We start from the raw sequence: 22,316 nt of genomic DNA, 5'->3' as shown, positions 1-22,316 counted from the left end.
GGTAAACCTTCTTAGGAGAGATTTATACCACTGGGTGTGTAGGTGTTTATCTGTGAGGATGGTGCAGCCAGATTATGCCAGAAGGACCTGTCTGCTGTCTTGTTGTTGTCTAATAGCGGTGACAGATTTTAAACTACATCCTGATTGTCATTTTTGAAGCCAAAATGGATGCCTTTGTTAGCCAAGCTCTAATGTGAAGCGTCAAATCCAGTGATTTGTGTCTCATTAACTCCATAGTCAAAACTCTGCCGTTCAGGTTCCATATATTTTACGGCCAGCAGTTAAGATTTAAGAAGTTTACAGAGTAGAATATAAACTTGAAACCTTTTCAGAGCATCTCAAACCACTCCTTTGATTTGCAATTTTACCGGCTGTGAAAAGCAAAACAAGAGGTTGTTAGATGTGCGTTGTTTCAGACATTGGCAAGGAAACAGTAATTTATATGTATCCCCTGCCCATTCTTCTTTCCTTTCACATTCAGGTTGCCACAACTTATAGAAATAGTTGGCAAAATTAATGTTACTTCAACTGCCTGTGTCCATGAATTCTCCAGATTTTTCTGGCGCCTTTGCCGGACATTTGGCAAAATTTTTACAAACACTAAGGTAAAAACTTGTATTCCATATTTTCTTATATGCAAGAGATATAGAAATGTAATGTGTTAACTAATGCTGTAACAGAGTAAATAAAAGCATGAACTCTACATTTGAATAGCTTAGGAAGCTATGATAGTAAAAGAAAATTCTAGTCAGTGATATTCTTACCTTTATTCGTTTTTAGATGATTTAGCCTAAACTTAGTCTGTATCCAGATTTGGATGTAACATCTGCACACTAGACAGCTTACAGATTTCCAGCATAGGCCACATCAGAGGACCCCACTGATCCTTTGATGCGCCTCCACCGCCTCACCGCCCCCCCCCCCACTCAGGAAGCCGCTGTTTGCCCAGCAAACTTTGGTCAAAACCTCAGGCAGCTGTGGAAGCAAGGTGGCCTCTGTCCAAGACCTGCTGCAAGACCAGCTCTTCGGATAGCGTGGACGCTTGAGATGCGCGCTGCGTATTTCATTCACTACCGAAACTAGTATTTGTCACGTCCGCACATCCAGGGCACTTGACAGTTTTAGAGATTACAACTGGAGCGCCCTTAAATCCCCATTTCATCTTTAATCCATTTGTCTTGCCTAGCATATTGTCAGGGCAGTGTTTTAGAGAGCTAATGAAAACATAAAAAGATGCAGTTGTTACAATCAAATGCTAATCAAGATGTTTAAAAGGTAAGAATTTTGTGCAGCTGTTTTCTATTAACTCTTACTTTAGTCTGTAGTTATTTAAACCTTTAAAGAAAAATGGTTTGGTACAGCGGACTGGACAAAATTCAGAAAAAGAGTTATAATATTTGTGGCCTATAATAATTAAGTTATCTGGGCGTAGCCTTGGCATGCGGGCAATGCAGAAGTTACTTCAGGGTCTTTTTGTTCTCTGAGTGTGATGCTGCAGATTACTCTTCTAACGGTGGGCTTCACCTCATTTAAGTTCTTATGCCTGACCTGCCGCTAGGGGGCAAACGCTTAGACCTTGATGCTACCGTAGAAGAAACAAGATCGTTTTACGTTTTTCACTACCGTCTCATAATAGAATTTGATTTTATGGTTATCAACATTGGCAAAAATGGTTTGACAACTCCAAAAGAAGTAGCTATTATTAAAAAAGAAAAGTAAGTGGAAGTTTACTTAAATACTTACCAGTAAGTAGTTGACTTCAGGGCCCTGAAATCTGAAATCTGTGGATAATGTTAAAAATAAGAAATTGAAATAAGCATTTAAGAGCTTAAAACATTATAGGCAAATTCTGTATTTGATGCTTAAATTTAAATTTTCAGGAAGTTAAGTTAAAATTTAAGCAGATGGATATTATATGATGAATGTTACTTATTGAATACCCTAAGTGAATGGAATTTCCTATTCATTCCTTTTAAAGATAGCAAAGTTTTAAAAAGTATAGCTAATCATATAATAATATCTACCTAAATAAATGGGCTCCTGGGTGACTCAGTCTGTTTAGTGTCCGATTCTTGATTTCGGCCCAGGTCGTATTCTCACAGTTCGTGAGGTCGAGCCCCACATCAGGTGCCATGCGGACAGCTCATGCGTGCATTCTCACTCTCAAATAAATAAACCTAAAAAAAAATTGTTATATTTCTGATCACTTAAATGGCCCATAAAGCAAAGTAAATGAATGAATGACTATAGTAGTAGCAGTAGTAAACATTTTATTTATTTAATCTTTGGTTGATCCATTGGGCTGAAACCTTTTGGGTCTTTTCTTTGGATTGCTTAGGTCAAACCCCAGTTCCAGGAGATTTTAAGACTGTCTGAAGAAAACATTGGTAAGTTCATTTGTTATTACTCTTTTTTTGTAATTTTTTTTTAACATTTACTTTTGAGAGAGAGAAAGACACAGAGGGCAAACAGGGGATGGACAGAGAGAGAGGGCGACACAGAATCTGAAGCAGGCTCCAGGCTCTGAGCTGTTAGCACAGAGCCTGATGAGGGGCTCCAACGCACAAGCTATATGACCATGACCTGAGCCCAAGTCAGATGCCCAACGGACTCAGCCACCCAGGCGCCCACATTTGTTATTACTTTTAAAAACAATTGAATCTCTTTACTCAGGAAAAATACTGTACTCATGGTGTTCAAATTGTATAAATGAACTAGCAAGTACAAGTGAAAAGGAAAATTTATTTCTTGCTTTTATAACTATGTCACATCTACCTCTTCTCCATGAAATGGTAGTGAGATTAATCTTTATTAATTTGAATAGAAATATCTACCTTCTTTGCAATTAAATTGTCCTAAGGCTAAGTTTCTCAAACTGAGTACTTGTACCCTTGTAGGTTTGAGGTTTGAAGTGGTATATTCACAGTACTGAAAATTATAAAATAAAGGATCTCTAATTCATAATTAGTTATTTAAAACTTTTTAAATGAAATCAAGTATAGTGGAAGAGAATGGAAAATGTGCATTTGTGTTTTTAAAATGAAACTACATGCTTGAGGGCACCTGGGTAGCTCAATCGATTAAGCTCTTTGTTTCAGCCCAGGTCATGATCTCATGGTCATCAGATCTAGCCCTACTGACAGCACAGAACCTGCTTGGGATCCTCTCTCCCTCTCTCTGCTCCTCCCCCACGTACGAGCGCATGGACGCACAGTCTCTCTCTCTCTCTCTCTCAAAAAAATAATAATAATAAATAAAAATTTAAAAAACTACATACTTGAATGGGCAATTCCAGTCCCTCTGTTAATAGTTTTCACTCATCTGTCTTAAGTCTAATTACAGCACCATTGGCCTAAGAACTTGTTTATTTATGGATCTTAAGTTCCCATGTATTTTTCTAGTCTCTATGGATATATTGTAGAAAATGTCAGAAGGAAAATGTATAGCCCTCCTTTGTTTTTTTTTAACTTGGTTGGTTTTTGACATATAGATAATTCTTATCACCATCCTACCCTAGTGATTTGATTTGAGGGATCTAGAAAACCCGTCTTGAGCTTTCCTCAGAGATAGTTACAGATGAATAAATATGTCTTTTTAAGTTTGAAACATGATGAGATTTTTTTTGATAAATGCTTCCCAAAATTTATACATTCAAGGGTTAGTGTTTAGAATGCATAATAGTTGGTATTATCTGTTTAGTTATTAATTCTGATGATAAATCAGTAAAGAATATTTACATATTTTAAAGACTGACAGCTTTAGAATTATTAGTTAGCTTTCGTGTTTAGTTTTTCATGTAGGAAGAGATTATTAATCCCTCTATATGTAGTGTATGTCTGTGAATCCAACTTAAGCCTATGTTCCTAACCTCAGACTTAACACTCAGCTATCATTGTCACACTCACCCAATATCAGTACTCCCCCAAAGAAAAAGTTACTCTTACCAAGAGCATAAATAAACCTTGACTACTAATTGATGTGAAAATGGAACCTCCTTTTTTGCTACAATTCCTTTAGGGCGGTTAGTTCAATTTTTTATGTACTATTTTCTGAAAAGAATTTCGAACCATATAAAAATAGAAAAAAGTAATGAGAGATTTGGCGATACATAAAAGCTAATATAAAGCACTTAAAATAGTGCCTAAAGGACAACAAACAAGAGCTGTTGTTGCCATGCATAATGTCACATCATCCCCGGAATTCCGTTTTTGCAATCATCTACAGATAATCTTGTTTTACAGCAGTCACAGGGTACTCTCCCGGTGTTGGAATGCTTTCCCCTCATCTTCTCATTTACTTCGCCTGCATTTTCCCAACAAAAACAGTCAGGGTCATTTGGCTGAAAATCCCTGCAGAGGATGCAGGAGGGGCTCTGGAACTAGACTAGTACTGGAAACTAGATAGTATCTCATATCTGGAAGCAGATTAAATAATATATCTCCAGCTGCCTCTTTTTAGCTGAGTGCCTTTACCTTTTATTGAATATTATAGATTGAAAGCATAAAAATTTAAGACCTGCTTGTATGGACTGGCACTTAGGAAACTTCAAGAAAGCTCTAATGTCTGAGTATGGAAATGGGAGTTTAGCATCTCATTTTGGTTATTAGACCTCTTTCCCATCTATCAAAAATGTTTATGCTAACAGCTTTATAAAAAGTATTGAGCTGTATTTTCACAACAATCATGGATATGCATTTTAATCAAAATTCTTATCCAAAGTAATGATAATATGCATCTATAAGCCTTGTAACCAGTTATAATTTTAAGTATAATTTGCATTTGACTTTTTGCTTTACATTTAAAATACATACAGATTTTTAAAATTATTTTAATGATTTTAGATTCCTCGGCAGGAAATGGGGTCCTCACTAAAGCTACCGTCCCCATTTATGCAACAGGAGTCCTTACGTGTTATATTCAGGTAAGGGGAAAATCCTTTTACTAGAAAATGGAAAAGTGCTTTAAGTCTTCATTGAACAAATCTTGAACAAATAAATTTAGAGATTGTGTGCTTCTTGATATTTTGTTGGAAGTGTTAGATTGCACAAATAAATAACAAATAAAGCACATGTGTTAGGTGGAGCAAACTACAAAATGCTGTAGAATACTGCATCATCATTTTTAGCGAAGTGCTTTTTAATAATGCGTTATTTTTCTTAATTGTAACTGCATAATAAATTACCCTAAAACACATGGCTTATTATAACCCTTTTATTTGCTCATGAACTTTGCTCAACTTGGTCTCTCTTTTGTGGTCTTGCTGGTGGTCAGTCCCTCATGTTGCATTCAAGCTTTTGGGTGGAAGGGAGGTCAGCCAGGGTGACTGAGCTTCAGTCTCCGCGTCGTCTTAGGCCTTCTCTCCCGCGGGGCCTCGGGCGCAGCACAGCCAGACTTAGTACCTGTGGCTCTGGGCTCCTCAGCTCAAAAGCAGCATCTGCTAGGTTAAAGCTCAGGCTTGGAATTAGCGCATTACTCCATTGCCTTCTCTTAGTTACAGCAAGTTACGGGCCCAGCCCAGATTCCAAAAGAGGACATGAAACAAAGACGTGAGTCAGGAAGTGTGGTTCATTGGTCATCACCAATATAACAGACTAGCACATTTTGTTTACCATTGTTTTAAGGAAATAACACATGGTATATATTAAGGTATATCAGTCATTTTTAAGTGTGAGGCCCCACCAGTAAGGTGAAAGTATGGATTCAGGATAATTGGAATGTGAGGGGCACCTGGCTGGCTCAGTCGGTTAAGCATCCAACTCTTCATCTCAGCTCAGGCCATGATCTCACAGTTCATGAGATCAAGCCCAGAATAAGGCTCTGTGCCGGCAGTGCAGAGCCTGCTTAGGATTCTTTTTCTCCCCCTCTCTCTCCCCCCTGCTCGCTCGCTCGCTCTCTCAAAATAAATAAATAAACATTTTTTAAAAATTAGAAATTAGAATGTGAGGGGCACCTGGCTGGCTCAGTAGATAGAAGATGTAACTCTTTATCACAGGGTCATGAGTTCAAGCCCCACACCGGGCATAGAGATTACCTAAAAAAAAAAATAATAAAAATAAGTAGAATTTAGAATTAAGAATCAAAAAGGAAGACCTTTTTTCCTGCATTTCCCCCCATTAGTACCCAACATTTCTTTTGCCCCTTGAATTCAAAGTGTAATTTATATTTATTGTGCTCTTCTTCCAAAACAGATTTGAGCCATCTTACAGTTTTAAAATATAGTCCTACAGTATCACATACCTTTCAACAGAAGCTCCACTTCTGCTGAAGTAGCACAGTATTCCTTTAAACTTTTCTACACTAGTTTCAAACACTGCCTCATAATATGAATACACACCAAATTCTTGTGTGTAGGGTATTTTAAGTCCTGTAACTTTAATAAATTGTCTCTATTGTTCTTAAACTCATGGAGATTAAATCCTAGCATACTGCCAGACACAATAGAGGGCATAGCTGTTAATCTAAAACTGTCTTGAATCAAATACATTTTTTGTCTTGAGATATAAAAAATGAGAAATACGATTGTACTAAATTTTCAGATTAGAAGAATCTATGCTCATTTGGAAGTATATTCCATAGCTCTTAATTCACACTTTAGGGTTTTCAGATTTAGTTTGTTTTCCAATTTTATGTCTACTTTGTGTTTGACATAGTAGGCAAGTAAAATTGGGTAAAGTCTCTGGTCCGATGATGCTGTAATGCTGGTTTGTCAGTGTCCTAAGCTGTACACGAAGGACCCTGTCGTCTTCCAAAACTGCTCGGATGGTGTTCGTGCCGATACTGCTTCGGTCGATCCTTTATTCGTTCTGTTGTTTTTAATCTTTTATTCATTCTAAATGAACCTGATTATGTAGAAGAAACTGATTGGTGGCAATCCAGTGTTCTTCATAGATCTATATAGTAATAATTCATTGTTGACCTAACACATCACTAATGACAAAAAACTTAGCTCTAATTTATATATATTTATTTCCTGACAGAATGTCAGATTCCCTTCCTTTATAGACTCACGTTAATTTAACATACACAGTTATTTTTTTAACTTTCTTAATGTAGCAGACTTATTTTTTACAATATATTTCTTTACATAGAGTACAATATGAGAAAAAACTTCACTGATTATGAAAATAATGGTTTATTTATTTATTTATTTTAATGTTTATTTATTTTTGAGGCAGAGAGAGACAGAGCATGAGCAGGGAAGGGGCAGAGAGAGAGGGTGACACAGAATCTGAAGCCCGCTCCAGGCTCTGAGCTGTCAGCACACCTGAGCTGAAGTCAGATGCTCAACTGACTGAGCCACCCTGGTGCCCCTGAAAATAATGGTTAATTAAAGAAAGTTTGGAGGCGCCTGGGTGGCTCAGTCGGTTAAGCGTCCGGCTTCCAGCTTCGGCTCAGGTCATGATCTCACGGTTCGTGGGTTCCAACCCCGCGTCGGGCTCTGTGCTGACAGCTCAGATCCTGGAGCCTGCTTCGGATTCTGTGTCTCCCTCTCTCTCTCTCTGACCCTCCCCTGCTTGTCCTGTCTCTCTCTGTCTCTCAAAAATAAATAAAGAACATAAAAATATTTAAAGAAAGTTTGAAAACATAGGTTATTTTTTAATCAAGGATATGACTGCAAACAGGGAGGCAAATCCATAAGAGACCCTTAAATACAGAGAACAAACAAGGTTGATAGGAGTGCTGGGAAGAGGAGGAAATGGGTGATGGACATTGAGGAGGGCACTTTCAGGGAAGAGTACTGGGTGTTGTATGTAAGCGATGAATCCCCGGAATCTACCCCCAAAACCAGGAACACACTGTATACACTATGTTAGCCAATTTGACAATAAATTATATTAAAAAATAAAAATTTAAAAAAAGATACAGAGGGTCACCTGGGTGGCTCAGTCAGTTAAGCATCCGACTTCAGCTCAGGTCATGATCTCACGGTTTGTGGGTTCGAGCCCCACATCGGACTCTGTGCTGATAGCTAGCTCAGAGCCTGGAGCCTGCTTCAGATTCTGTGTCTCCTCTCTCTGACCCTTCCCTGCTCACGCTGTCTCTGTCTCTCAAAAATAAGTAAAAAGTTTAAAAAAAAGATACAGAAAAAACCCCACAATACTCTGTATTTCAACAGGCATGTAGCTTCTCACCACTAATACATTGCAAAGATAATTTTTTAGAAATGATTTTCTGCTAGGGGGACAGCTTTTACTAGTTTGTATTTAAATATTTAGTGCCAAAATTAGAGGGAACTAAAATTTATAAAAATTTAATTTTTATATTTTATATTAATAAAAGAATATACCTTTTCACTTTCTAAAGCAGGACTGTCTAGTAAAACTTTCTGCAACCGCAGATGTAATCTATATCTGAACTGTCCAGTGGGGGAGCCACTAGCCACCCGTGACCATTAAGCACTTGAATTGTAGCTGGTGCTACTAAGGAACTGAATCTTTTATTGTACTTAATTTTTAATTTAAATTTGCAAAACTACATGTGGCGAGTGGCTACCGTAATGAACACAAGTGTAAGGATCTATGAATCAATTCAGTCTTTGCCCTTTTACCATCGTGATCATAGATCATATGCTTAATAAATATCATTAATTAAAATGCTTCTAAGACTGGATATTTCCCCATATTTGGTAAAATTTTCAAATTGTAAGTGGAAATTGGTATTTTAGTTCTACCTGATTGCTTAGAAATTCATTATCAGTCTTTATCCTTTGTAGGAAGAAGACCGGAAACTGTTGGTGGGATTCTTAGAAGATGTAATGACCCTGCTTTCACTGTCGCATGCTCCTCTTGACAGCTTGAAGGCTTCTTTTGTGGAACTGGGGTAAAAATAATAGCTCATATTTATTTTTTAATTCATACAAAGTTTTAAAATTGTGTTTATAGAATACATAGTTTGCGTCAAAACATATTGGCATCCACACCAAATCTTTTGGTTTTGAGGCCTAAGAAGTTTTTTTAGTTTTTGGTTTTGCTTATTTGTACATTCTCAATATTTTATAATCAACACATTGTAATAAAAGAGTGGGAGAAATGGTACAGACGTGTATGTTTTCTTTGAAGCAGTTGGAGAAATAAATAAAGGTCAGATTTGAAGAAAATTTAGTTTCCCAAAACTGAAAAAGGAGTCCCAAGTGAAAGTTCGTTAAGCTCCTTTTTCCATCCCGTCGCCTGACCCTGCTCATAATCACATCGTCTGGCTGTTAATGTCATTTTATTGCAAACCGGCTCCAGCCCTTACTAACAACACAGTCTTGCATTTGGAAAGGCTTCACAGCCAACTTCTCCTTCCATATTGGTGATTTGAATTCGTCTGATTTGATCCTACAATAAACACATGACATAAGTAGGACAAGTATTGCTTCCCCAATTTTTATACACGCAGAAATTAAGACCCACAGAGGTTGTAACTTACCTCTCTGACTCTTAGTCCAGTGCTTTCTTTTTTTCCTCCTAGGTAAATTTCTTTAATTTTTTATAATTTTAACTTGTATGCTATTAAAGAGTTGAGATTTCTATCAGAATTGTGGATGCTCACAGAACCTAAAAGTATAATTCCTGAATTTGCTTAAAGTTTGTAGCTTTGTAAGGCAACTTGATTGCTCTTTTTTAAAGAATCTTGGATGTAACCTGTTAAACCATTCAGAGTAATTTCAAATGTTTTGCTAGTATTTTTGTCATTAATATTACTTACAAATGTATTTATCAGTACATCAGAGAGACACTGTGGCCCTCACCTTTAACTTTTTTTCTTACAGTGCAAATCCAGCCTACCATGAGTTATTATTAACTGTTTTATGGTATGGTGTTGTCCATACTTCAGCGCTTGTGAGATGCACCGCTGCTAGAATGTTTGAGGTATATAAACAGATTCTTCTCTTATTTCTGATTATAATGGGTTTTTTGGGGAAGATGGAGAAGGGAATATATTTTTAAAGGCTTTGCATACTATGTTATGTTGATGTATATTTTATGGCATTGAACAGGATCTAGTTGTGTACTGTGTGATGGGGCAGAAATTTAGCTTTGATACTTAAATATAAGAATGTTTAAATATTGGTATGTTTTTGGTGCCTTGGATGTTATTCTCAGTTCTACTTCTTAAATTTTCTTTTAAATCTTATTTTGATTTCTACCTTATATAAAGCTTTCCTGATGATATACTTTTCTATTTATTGAGATAAAGGGCTATTAAAATAAACTAAAACAATATCAGACATTTAATATTGTAAAATACAGTTGGATTCATGAATAACTTTAAGAAATCAATTATTGCAAGTATGGGAATAGTTACTTTGTTGATTACATCTCCTTGATTATTTCCTCACAAATCATGTCTGGAATAACATCCCTAAACATTACCTGCCCATAGACTTATTAAGAGAGAAGAGACTGCTCATGTAATTTAATTGGATTTTCGTAAGTTGCCAACTACCCAAGTTAAGTATGAAAATTGAAATGCCTGTGCCTATCTTTTGAAAATCAAAATATCCATCATAGAGGAAATTAGGCCAAAGCTCACTTTATTTATTTATTCATTCATTCATTCATTCATTCATTCATTTATTGATTGGTTAATTTTTCTAGAACTTGTATTTGAAGACAACAATTGATTTAGAGTGTTCTGGTTGCCCTTGAGTCTTGCCATGGAGCCTGACTGTCTGGGTTCAGTGTCTGTCTCTGCCTCTTATGACGAGTTCAGACTTTTCTGTGCCTTAGTTTCCTCATCTACAAAATGAAAATGATAATAATTATCCATCTCAAAGGATTTTTGTTAATATGAAATGAACTAATACTAGTAAAGCCCTTAAAACAGCGTCTGGCACATAAGAACTTAATAAAGGTTAGGTATCGTTACATTATTTTTATTTTCCTTATCAGGCTATTATTTCACAAAGTAATGTAATAGTTTAGAGAATACATATTTATCTAGGCTAAAATTATCCCTAATATGCTTATGATTCTTAAACTATCTTAAAGCATTTATTTCCATAAAAAGATTTGGATAATTCAATTCTTCCTGAATTTCAGAATTTTTCCACAATTTAAGATAAGTTGCCATTTGAAGAATAGAGCACTGGTATGTTTAAAATATGTATCTTCTAGAACTTTTGAATATTTAAAATGGATATGTGGAATGTAAAGAAAATTCCAGTCTTACCAGGAGGTTGAAAATCTCTGTCCATGTTACTCCTTCAGTTATTGCACATAATTTGATTTAAAAAAACTATAATCAAGTGTTCTTTGTCAAGGTGAATCCCAAATTTAAAATTCAGATTCATGTGCAGTATAAGTTCCTGTGGGTATAAATAATTTTTGATTATTCAGCATGCTGAAAAGAGTCATCCATGAAAGAAAAATGCATCCTTTGATACAAAGAACTATGTCTTTAATACACTGTCTTCATAGGATTTTATTCTAAGACCCTAAAGCTACTTTTTTCTCTTAAACGATTTGTTTCTCAAATTACATATTCACTGGTAAAGCGTACCGTATAAATGACAACAATTTAAATAAAATGAAACATCTTCTCTTTTTATTTGTTTTTGGGCTCTTTCTCCCTTATTTCTTATATGTGGCTTGTGTCTGGTTTTGGTTTCTATGTTTGCAATCAGTGCTGGTTTGGAAATTATACCTATGCTTCGGCAGTTTTCAGTGTTCTTTCTTTTTTTTTTTTTTTTTTTTTTTTACTATTTTTTTTTTTTTTACATTTATTTATTTTTGAGAGAGACAGAGCACAAGTTGGAGAGGGGCAGAGAGAGAAGAAGACACAGAAACCAAAGTAGGCTTCCAGACTCTGAGCTGTCAGCACAGAGCCTGATGCGGGGCTGGAACTCAGGAACTATGAGATCATGACCTGAGCCGAAGTCGGATGCTTAACCAACTGAGCCACCCAGGCGCCCCTTCAGTGTTCTTTCAGGTTGATTATGAACTTGAATCCAATTGAGAGAATTATTTCAATATTTTTTCCAACTCATTTGTGATAAAAAAAATTTTTTCACTGATCATGCCAGTAAAACTCAGTAGAAAAAATTAAAGTTACTTTTTGTCAGTGACTCTTAACATTGAGCAAAATTGTATTAAAAAAATCAGTGTGTTTTATAAGACGTTTTTATAGTAATACATTATAATTTATAATTGTGCCCATCCCCTTCCCCCCATCCAAACAAGTTAATTCAAAATAAAAACATAAAAAGCAGGACATTTAGGGGCACCTGGGTGGCTCATTCAGTTGAGCATCCGACTTCAGCTCACAGCCTGATATGGTTCGTGAGTTCAAGCCCTGCATTGGGCTCGCTGCTGTCCATGCAGAGCCTGCTTTGGATCGTCTGTCCTCCTCTACTAACACTCTCTTTCAAAAATAAAACTTTTTAAAAAAGGACATTTATAATGAAAAGAGAAATTTTAATGTGAGACCAGAAACTATAGGGAAGAAAGCAAGAAATAGATCTACCTGGAGCATCACATGAAATACTTTGTGAAACTAAACACGAAATATAGCTCTTAAGTTTTCAGACAGCAGACAAAAAGGACAAATCCAGTTTGTCATATTATTTCCCTTGTTAAATAAGAAGCAATATATTACTTTTTGAAGTGACAGGTTGTTGTTGAAATTGATTTGTAAGAAACTTTATCATGTGACATAATGGATTTCCCAAAAGATGCAGAAGAGAACTTCATATAATGATTTCTCCTGTCAGTCAAAAGGGAGCTAAGCATGTAACAGTAGGTCAACGTAAAGAAGGCCCGGGCTGTGAGACAGACATCACTGAGTCCATTTTCTAACTCGGCTTCTTATTGCCTCTGAAACCTTAGACAAGTTATTTAACTTGTTCTCCAAGGCTCAGTTTCTCCTTCATCTGTTAAAACATTGATAATAATTGTACTTAGCTCATCAGGTTTAAAGATCAAATGGCACGCTGTACATGAAGTGTGTAACGATTGATTAATTCTTAAATTTTGCTTTTTGATTTTCTAGCTTAATAAGGAAATCACACTTAAAACTGCAGAGCAATGAAAAACTAACTTGCCCCCTAGATTATCCCTCTTTTTTTTTTTTTTAATGCTTTTTGGCTGGCACAAGGTAGCAGACATTTTAAGATACACGTTACTGATTCAGATCTAAGCTATCTTATTTATGAAAAGGTACAGAGAAGAAAATTTCATTTAACAGTATTTGAGCTTCTTTCCCCTATGTATTTCTGCCTGACACTGGAATGTTTAAGGTGGTAGCAGAAGTTCTTTTGTCATTGGATTCCAGCCTAATTATCCATGTGTTTTTATAAAATTTATTTTGGAATATTGAAGTGGATTTTAAAAGGAATCAGTTGTTAAATGGTAACAGATTATTGTAAAATTAAGAAGCTTCATGTAAAGTGAGCTCCGCTGTCTCTGATAGGGCGCATGGGAAGAATGTGTTACCGTGCACACAATGTTGGGGTTTTGTCACCAAACTTTCCACGGCGTCTTCCATCTTCTGTGAGGCCTCGTTCCGTTACAAAGTGACCAGATTGATGAGCATTCAGAAGTAATTTGTTTTTAAATTCTGAAATTGAGAAGGTAGGATTAGGATGCTGCCCTTTTTTTTTAAATAATTTTGTTTAATGTTATTTGAGAGAGAGAACACACATGAGCAGGAGGAGGGGCAGAATGAGAGGAGAGAGAGAATCCCTAGCAGCTTCCACACCGCCATCACACGGAGCCCTACACAGCCTTCCGGTTCCCCAACCAAACCGAAACCAAGAGTCGACGCTTAACTGACGGAGCCACCGGGCACCCTAAGATATTTCGCCCTTATAAAAACAAAATGCGTAAAACTCACTATTGTCCCCCTGTTCTAGATTTAGGGTTGGTTGCTAAATGAATTATTTTACCATTAGATTATAGAAAAAGGTCTAACTTGCTTATCATATTTATTTTCTTATTCATTTGAGCTTTTAGGAAAATGTAAAACAATAAATAAAAACACTAAAATGTCAACTACTTAGACCAGCCAAAACAGTTTTCTAACTAACAGTTTCTTTTTTCAATGTATCATAAATCTTATATCCTTGTACGCATAATAATTAAACTCACATTTCTTGAATGTCTAATCTTTGTCAGACACAATATTTAGGCATATTTTGTACAGTTAGTAGAACAATGATTCCTTAAGGCAGGTAGCAGTATCACCATTTTCAGATGAGAAAACTGAGTTTCAAGAGATTACGCATCTAAGGCCACATTGCTAGTAAGTGGAGAGCTAGAGTCTGAACCCAGGTCTCATTCCCACATGTAATACTTTCCACTCAGGCTGTGTTAGGTGTCTCTGTGCCTCAAAACAGAAAGCTACGTGATGTAAAAGGTTGGGAGTTTTCTGGTGATGTTTCAGTTGACTTGCCATAGAACAATCAGAAGCAGTTCAGTGGTGGCTGCCAGCCCTGTGAGTTTCGTTTAAAAACAGTCCAGTTTATACCATGTGGTCATAATAATAAGGACACCAGGTTTTCTTCAGGAATTTTAACTATAGAACCCAGTACGTTTCTCCTTTTTATCCAGAAAGAAAAAGAAAAAGAAAGGCTTTCTTTTAAATTGTTTTTTAATTGAACGTGGAAATTGTATGGAGACTTTGACCAAAAGTACAAACTGCCATTGAATGGGTGACAAACTGTTTTCGTGGACTGCTAGGCTACTTCAGCTCCGTTTTCCTCCTAAGCATTCTCTCCCTTTATTAAAGCACTCTAGTAGCAATATTTGCTTAGCTTCTAATTTTGGTTTTGCTTTTGTGTTTTCTCTCTTTCTCTTGGTTGTTCCTTTCCTCTTCCCGCGGCACTGTGTTTGCTCTTTCCGTGCATCACCTGTGAACCCCCCTGTGCCGACCAATCAGCTGTTGGTGAAGGGGGTGAATGAAACTCTGGTAGCTCAGAGGGTGGTTCCTGCTCTCATTACTCTCTCCAGTGACCCCGAAATGTAAGTGTCATCCCTGCCTTTTACATCCAGCATCCCTTTCAAAATGTGCCTATCAAGAAATAACCATCAGCTTTCAAATTCATCAAAGAATAGGTTTTTCTCTTCAAAATAATACTACTGGATTATGTTCACTTGATTTTAAATTTTGTTTTACTGTTGATGTATCTTTTTTTTTTTGAGTCTGCCTTCACATTTGGAGGCCATGTATTGAAAAGGATACATTAATCGTGTTCTCAGTAAACATTTCCAAAACTTAACATACGCTGATGGACTATTTCTTCCAGGCCGAGAAAGGATGCTCTGCTAACCTCACTAACATGTTGTTACCAGTAAGTACAGTGGCATGAACCAAAGGCTTAACATTTTAATGTCTCATGAGGGTGACTAAAGCGAGACAGGCCCGTGAGTCGGCCTGCCCGCCCCCACTCACAGCTAACCCAGTTCTCATTCCAGTTTACCAAACCATTTTTTATTGCATGTTGACTGGTTTACAGCTGACTCTTCGAGGCATGAGCGAAGCGTTAGTTGACAAGCGGGTTGCTCCGGCCCTTGTCACCTTGTCCAGTGATCCTGAATTGTGAGTTCCACAGACTGCGACCTTAAGTTATCCTGTCTGTCTTTTTGAGCATTCTTCTTGGTCTGCTTTTTTTTTTAATTTAATTTGTCATTGCTAGAGACTAATACAGTATATTTACCTTATACTTACTTTGATACACATTTTAATAATCAGCTTTTCACCTCAAAAAAAGTTTCAGTTTCTTTCTTTTTTAATTCTAACAGCTCTGTCAGGATTGCCACAATTCCGGCCTTTGGGACTATTATGGAAACGGTCATTCAAAGAGAGGTAGGAAATGACTGAAATGTATTATCTATGCACTGTTGAGGGGATGATGTGTTACCATCCATGCACTCAGTGGTAGGGGACAGGGAGAATTATACCTCTTCCTGTATCTCTTAATTCATTGTGGGCCAGAGGAATATATCAGGATTTACAGACAAAATAGCCTTACCCAAAGTGTATTGTCATGTCCTAAGGAAATCTTTAGTCTTACTTCTCAATTAGAGAATTTAGTACAAGCCAACTCTTAGACATTCTATTTTAAGCCTCGCTGAGTATGGCAGTAGTGAATAATCCTTCAAACCAGATCTAGTTCCAAAGCCTTCTCTTATCCAGTAGACTCCTGATAGTCTTACATAAATTCCTGGTTGCCAGTTTGCACAGATTTGAAGACAATTTGCCAGATAACTTTAGGACCACAAGCCTGTCTGAGTTTCACAAATGGAGGCCAGAGGACACTTCTATTTCCGCAACCACGTCTTTGATGTGCAGGTCTAGTGGGCTGGTGTCCTCTTGTCAGGGCACATCACGGTGACAACCCGTCATGCCCACGTCAGGAGATTGTCAAGGTCTTTCTCCCTAAAAGTGCATTTTGATTTAGAAACTTGTGATTTAGTTTCAAGTGTTTTAGGTTCTATCTGCAACATTAACTCTAAGACACTTCTCAGAATTAGTATCAGAATTTCATTCTTTATTATCAAATTGGACACGTTTTTATACAAATGAAAAACCCTATGGATTAGAAAATAAATCATGTGTGGATATATTACATAGCCACTTAAATGGAAATACACATTTTACCCCCCCCAAAAAAGAAACACTATTTTATGAAATTCCTTTGTCATACAGATTTTCTAATTAATAAAAATGAAACAACTTTGTTACTTATAGTGGGGGGGAAAGTTTTCCATTTTTTCCATATGTATTTCACTTGTGAAGCAACGTTAAAAAGTATCATTCTGCAAAGCTTGCAGTCTTGGCAGAATTTCAACATATTCTTAAATCCTAAAATAAAAATGTCTTTTAAGGAAATGTGAGTAAGATATAAGTCATTAATGACTCATTGCTTTCAGAAGGTGAATAATTGGGTAACTTGCTGTGATTGGTTTTAGAATTAAATTTTAGATACAAAATCACTATAAATACTGTTTTTCTCTAAATACCGTGTGATCTTTTGTTTCTATAATTCTTAAGGGAATATTTATATTTTCTAAAAATAAAGAAAGGAGAATTAACCAGCATAAATAAAAATGTGCCGTTAAATTCCAGGTTTCTACTGTCCTGTTGATATAAATCATTTGAACCCACGCTGAAAGCCATGTTTAATGTGTATCTTTCTCTTTAACAACTCCACTCAGTTTTTAAAATGCTTTGAAGTAACTGTAAAATATCTCATTTTAAGTTGCTGGAAAGAGTGAAAATGCAGTTGGCTTCTTTTCTGGAAGATCCGCAGTACCAAGACCAGTATTCTTTGCATACAGAGATCATAAAAACATTTGGTAGAGTTGGGCCGAATGCAGAACCAAGATTCCGAGATGAGTGTAAGTTGCATTTTTTACCTTTGTTTCTGAATTGTAATGTAAGATCAAAACCAGAAGCTCCTCTTGGGATTTGTTGTATACTAAAACCCTCGTACATTTTATCTCCTGCATGCTGAAGGGTAAACATGAACCAAGCTGATTATTGTGAAGTGATCAGTAATATTACTGGATGGGTTTTATACTATACACTGATTATTGTAACACATGTGAAAAGTAACTCATAAATACTTCCAAATCATTTTTAAAACATTTTTAAATAACAGAATTTCAAAACACTATGCTGAGTTATATTTAGAGCTTATTATTTAATTCTCATTTTTAAGGAAATTTTTGTGTTTCTAGACATGTTCTGATGGAAAATATGCTTTTCTTGCATTTACCATGCCATTCTGCTATGATAAATGATTTTGTTTTATTGCCTAGCTTTTTGATCTACTAAATGATCTGCACGATTATCTGCTAAAGCATTTTCTCTAGTTTCTATAACACCTCTTCTACTGTGGGCCTTAGCTTTTATGGCAGTAATTTCCGTTAGTGGCATCAAATCATCCAGTAATTTTTACTCCAAAAGCATGTCAGTTAACTCACTGCTGTACTTTAGTCCTTTAATTTTTAGCAATTCGACATGCTCCAAAAAGGACCACAAGTATGGCTTCTTAGGTCATTTTGGTTTCTAGTACAAAACTTGATTCTCCCATGGTCGAGCTGTTGCATATCCAGCCTGATATTTTTAATATATAAAAAATATTTTTAGGATTTGGACGGCAGTGTCCAAAAGGTCTTTCGAGGGCATGACACTTAGCAAGCTACAGAAATACGATCATGAGGGGTGCCTGCATGGCTCAGTTAAGGGGCCGACTTCAGCTCAGGTCATGATCTCACAGTTCGTGCATTCAAGCCCCGTGTTGGGCTCTGTGCTGACAGCTCAAAGCCTGGAGTCTGCTTCAGATTCTGTGTCTCCCTCTCTCTCTGACCCTCCCCCCCTCACATTCTGTGTGTCTCTCTCTCTCAAAAATAAATAAACATTAAAATAAAATTTTTTTAAGCAGAAACAACAATCACGAGGTTATCTTTTTAATGGGTAATAATGTTGATACCATGAGGTGAAAATAGCAATATTTCACAATTAGTTAACAAGAAAAGTGTTGGTATTTTAGTTAACAATAGGGATAGTTCTATGTACTGTAACATCAAATTTATAGGTGAACCTAGTACAAACTCTGTAGGTACTTTGACCAGCTTTGTTGAGGATGTCATTGCTCTGAAGTGGAGAGACTAAGTCTTGGCTCTAGGACCAAGGAATCAGCTAACTAGGCATTGAGTCATTGGTGTGTGCTGTGTGGTCGAGTTAATAACTCTATAGAATAGGATCTAACCTTGTTGTGTGCATTCAAAGGAAAGATCATGCATCATAGAGAAGAAAAACATTTTTTTTTCATATTGGTCCCAAAATAACAAAGGTTGGCTTGGGGAGACATTGAGGATAGACGTTTCCACCGTTTGAATAGGTATAACAAACCAATAGTAAAATAGGTATAATAAAGTTTTCTTTAAAACTTTACCCTGAGGAATTTAATGTCCTATATTAATAAGGCGAACGGTAAAGTAGAACCCATATTGACGAGGACGCCATACTGTTGTCCATCTGTATTCAGAGATAGTCGCTGATAGGAGCGTAGAGGAAGAGAGTTGTTGGGTTGTGATACCTTCCTTCCGTAGAGTGTCATTGTGGGTATTTGTCATTCTGGTTTTTTAGAGAATAGGGGACATTGGTTCGTCCAGTGGCCTTTTTCTTTCCCAGCTCTTAATTATCCCAGGACCTTTTGGTCTGGATTTTATTTCAGGGGCCATTAGTTTAATCTGGAACACAAAGCAGTCTTTTTGTTGTTGTTTGTTTTCAGCTATTTTACTTTCTAAGGCTCTCTGAAAATGTTCAGTCATCATGGCAGTTTTACATTTCAGGTTAGTTTTTTCAGAAGTTCTTTATTTCACTTCTGAGCCCATTTAAAAAATAGAAGATAAGAATCCCCTTTTCTTTGGCTGTTGAATCTACCCCAACTATTTTTTGAAAGTTTATTGAAATCTATTTTTATAAAGTCTCCTGTTGATTTCTCTCTATTTCGTCTGTAGTTTAGACTCTGTCCAGTCTGTCCTTAAGAGAAAGACTTCTGAAATGGCCTTATTATACCTTATGTTGTACATTTCCTGTTTTTCTTGCCTACTGAAGGTCAGGTGTAGAATTATGCATATCTTGGTTATTAAATCTTTTAACCACTTATTTCCATCTGAGAGGTTATCAATTAAGTAAATTAATTTCTACAAATGTAGTAGTCAGGGTAATATGTATATAAAGAAACGTTGAATTCTTATAGTAAATATTTGTCTATCTTTTGAGATTTAGGAGAATCTTTAATTATAGCCTTTTGTTGGCTCTGGAGTTTAAAGTAACTTATATAACTTTGTTTTCGGGGCACCTGGGTGGCTCAGTCGGTTGAGCATCCGGCTTCAGCTCAGGTCATGATCTCATGGTTAGTGGGTTCAAGCCCCACGTTGGGCACCGTGCTGACAGCTAGCTGAGAGCCTGGAGGCTACTTCGGATTCTGTGTCTCCCTCTCTCTCTGACCCTCCCCTGCTCGCGCTGTCTCTCTCTGTCTCTCAAACATAAATTAAAAACATTTTTAAAACATTTAAAAAATTTTTGTTTTCTAGTTAAACAGTTTTCAGGGGTTATTTTGCAGTATGGTTATTGAGTTACTAAGAAAAATATTAAGGAAATCATTGCTTGTTTAAGTGGTCAGAAAAGGAGCAGAAGGAATAAAGAGGCCGTGTGCCGATAAAGAAGCTCAAGGAACTTCTAGAGATTTGGGTAGAAGTGAATCTCAGAAATTCTCTAGAGAGACTGTCTTAGAACCACTGTTTTGTTGAGGACTCTGCATGCCGGTTAGTGATTTGGAGTTTCAGGGAAATCAGTGAATGTTTGGAGTTTTTGTCTCCTAATTTTTTTCTAGAGTTCTTCTTAAATATGCTGTTAGTAATTTTAGCAAGTCAAAATTCCCTAAAAATGGCCATTGGTATTCTAAGTTTTGGGGGGAGTTTTTGCCATTTACTAACGTAAGTATAAAAGTTGTGATTATATTGTTGGTTTACTGAGGAAGCAGGAGGTTTTTCTAGGAAGAGATTGTGGCTTTCACATAGACAAACTCAGACATGAAAAAAGTCACTAGGGTTGTTCAGAAGTCTATGCTTAAGGTGTTTTGTGATCCCCGACCAACCAGAGTTGAAAAAGGGGTCTTGTGAGCAACAGTTTGCTAGTCACTGACCCTGGAACCATTTCTTCCAGAAACCCTGGTTTTCGTGGGAACTGGTACTTAGAAAACACCATCTCCGGCACTAGCCGTGCTCGTTGCTACTGAATGGGATGCTGTTTCTGGGGCCATTGCTTTTATTTTAGCAGTAGGTTGTCTCTATTTTTGAATTTTACATTATTCATTGAGACAGAATATGATATTGTGAGCCTTTCAAGTGACTTGAACCAAACCACCAGTCTCTTTGACGTTTGTCTTGCTAAGAATTTGAGAAACTAAAGTTAAGAATTATTTTGTGAAGGAGTGAAATACTTTGATGTTGAAGAAGAATAAGCATACTACTATATTTATCCTTTGTTTAATAGCAGCAGTAATACCTGATTTTTATAAAGAAATTTATTTGTAAAGATGATAATAACACAAGAAGTAGATTGTTTACGTTTGTTTATTTGGTTTTCATCTTTCAAATTAGGAAATTTAATTTCAGTGAGGCCAGATGACCTGTACACATCCTCATAATTAGGTTATAGTGCCAATGCTGTGGTCTCTTCCTCCCAAATGTTTTTATTCTGAAAAAGATGCTTTCCTCTCTGTTAAGAAAAAGCAAGTAAAGGATGTGGGTAACTTTTGGATATCATCTAGAATTAAAGTGAAATTTTACAAATCTTAAAATGAAAATAAAATTGTTTAATGTAGGAGTGTGGTGTGTGCAACGTTTTAGATAAAAATCTAAATTTCTTTTTCTTTTTTCAGTTGTTATACCACACTTGCATAAGTTAGCCTTGGTGAACAACTTACAAATTGTGGATTCGAAAAGACTGGATATTGCCACGCATCTTTTTGAAGCTTACAGCGCACTGTCCTGTTGTTGTATCCTTGCTTTATAAACGTCTATCTATATTTATGTAACCAATCTTACAGTGGAGCCTCCGGAGTTGAAGTTTGGAAAGTAGTATTTTTCGCTCTTCAACTTACTTATATAATGACTATAGAAAATTAAAATTTTGATTTGACTTGCCCCACTCCTTCTTTTAGCTCTCATAATTTTAAAAGATCATTTTAGGTCCTCTGTGCTTGTATGTTTTATAATTTTGAAAACATTGACTAAAGTTTTATCTACATTAACTGGCTGTGTAGCTGAGCAAGAAATTATCACAGCTGAAAAGGAAGCCTTTATGTGTTCTGGCATTTGGGTTTTTCAGTGAATGTTTAACCATCTGTATCCGGTGGGATGGTGTGGTGAGATACGACTCATTGAAAAATACAGTGCCAATATGGTCGATTTTCTCCAGTGACGGTAGAACTGAAGGCAAACTCAGCCTTCCTGGGGGGCTCAGTCAGTTGAGCGTCTCACTCTGGATTTCGGATCAGGTCATGACCCCAGGGTTGTGGGATTGAGCCCCACATCAGGCTCCCCACTGAGCATGGAGCCTGCTTAAGATTCTCTCTCTCCCTCTGCCCCTCTCCCCACTCTCGCTCTCTTTTAAAAAGAAGAAAGAAAGAAAAAAAGACCTGAAGGAAAACTCCAAGATCATCTAACCCATGTCAGCTACTACATTTTATAAATGATTAAACTAAAGCTTAAAGACACTAGTAACTTCTGTTATTTTAAAGTTAAAAGCAAGACTGTGACTTAGAACAAAGAACTTCAGCTGTTCCAGAATATGCTCTCTTTGCTGTCCTAGGA

At 36.5% G+C, this 22,316-nt stretch overlaps 1 protein-coding gene across 8 annotated transcripts in view; it reads left to right on the top strand.

The window, feature by feature from the left end:
* RELCH (RAB11 binding and LisH domain, coiled-coil and HEAT repeat containing) overlaps positions 1-22,316 on the top strand; it is a 110,616-nt gene that overhangs the window by 70,928 nt on the left and 17,372 nt on the right. For 3 of the 8 annotated variants that reach the window (XM_029921786.1, XM_029921788.1, XM_029921783.1), the window contains 9 exons: positions 482-605; positions 2,339-2,387; positions 4,842-4,921; positions 8,714-8,820; positions 9,755-9,854; positions 14,863-14,945; positions 15,726-15,789; positions 17,186-17,324; positions 21,383-21,499. In XM_029921786.1, coding sequence (XP_029777646.1) covers positions 482-605; positions 2,339-2,387; positions 4,842-4,921; positions 8,714-8,820; positions 9,755-9,854; positions 14,863-14,945; positions 15,726-15,789; positions 17,186-17,324; positions 21,383-21,499 — 863 coding nt within the window. Of the gene's footprint in view, positions 1-481; positions 606-2,338; positions 2,388-4,841; positions 4,922-8,713; positions 8,821-9,754; positions 9,855-10,368; positions 11,647-14,862; positions 14,946-15,439; positions 15,523-15,725; positions 15,790-17,185; positions 17,325-21,382; positions 21,500-22,316 lie in introns of those variants that run through there. The other 5 variants (XM_029921785.1, XM_029921784.1, XM_029921789.1 and 2 more) reach the window with 5 other exon arrangements.

Source organism: Suricata suricatta, chromosome 14 (assembly GCF_006229205.1).
Source record: "Suricata suricatta isolate VVHF042 chromosome 14, meerkat_22Aug2017_6uvM2_HiC, whole genome shotgun sequence".
In the NCBI taxonomy this organism is placed as follows: domain Eukaryota; kingdom Metazoa; phylum Chordata; class Mammalia; order Carnivora; family Herpestidae; genus Suricata; species Suricata suricatta.
This window is presented reverse-complemented; position numbering and strand designations above follow the sequence as displayed.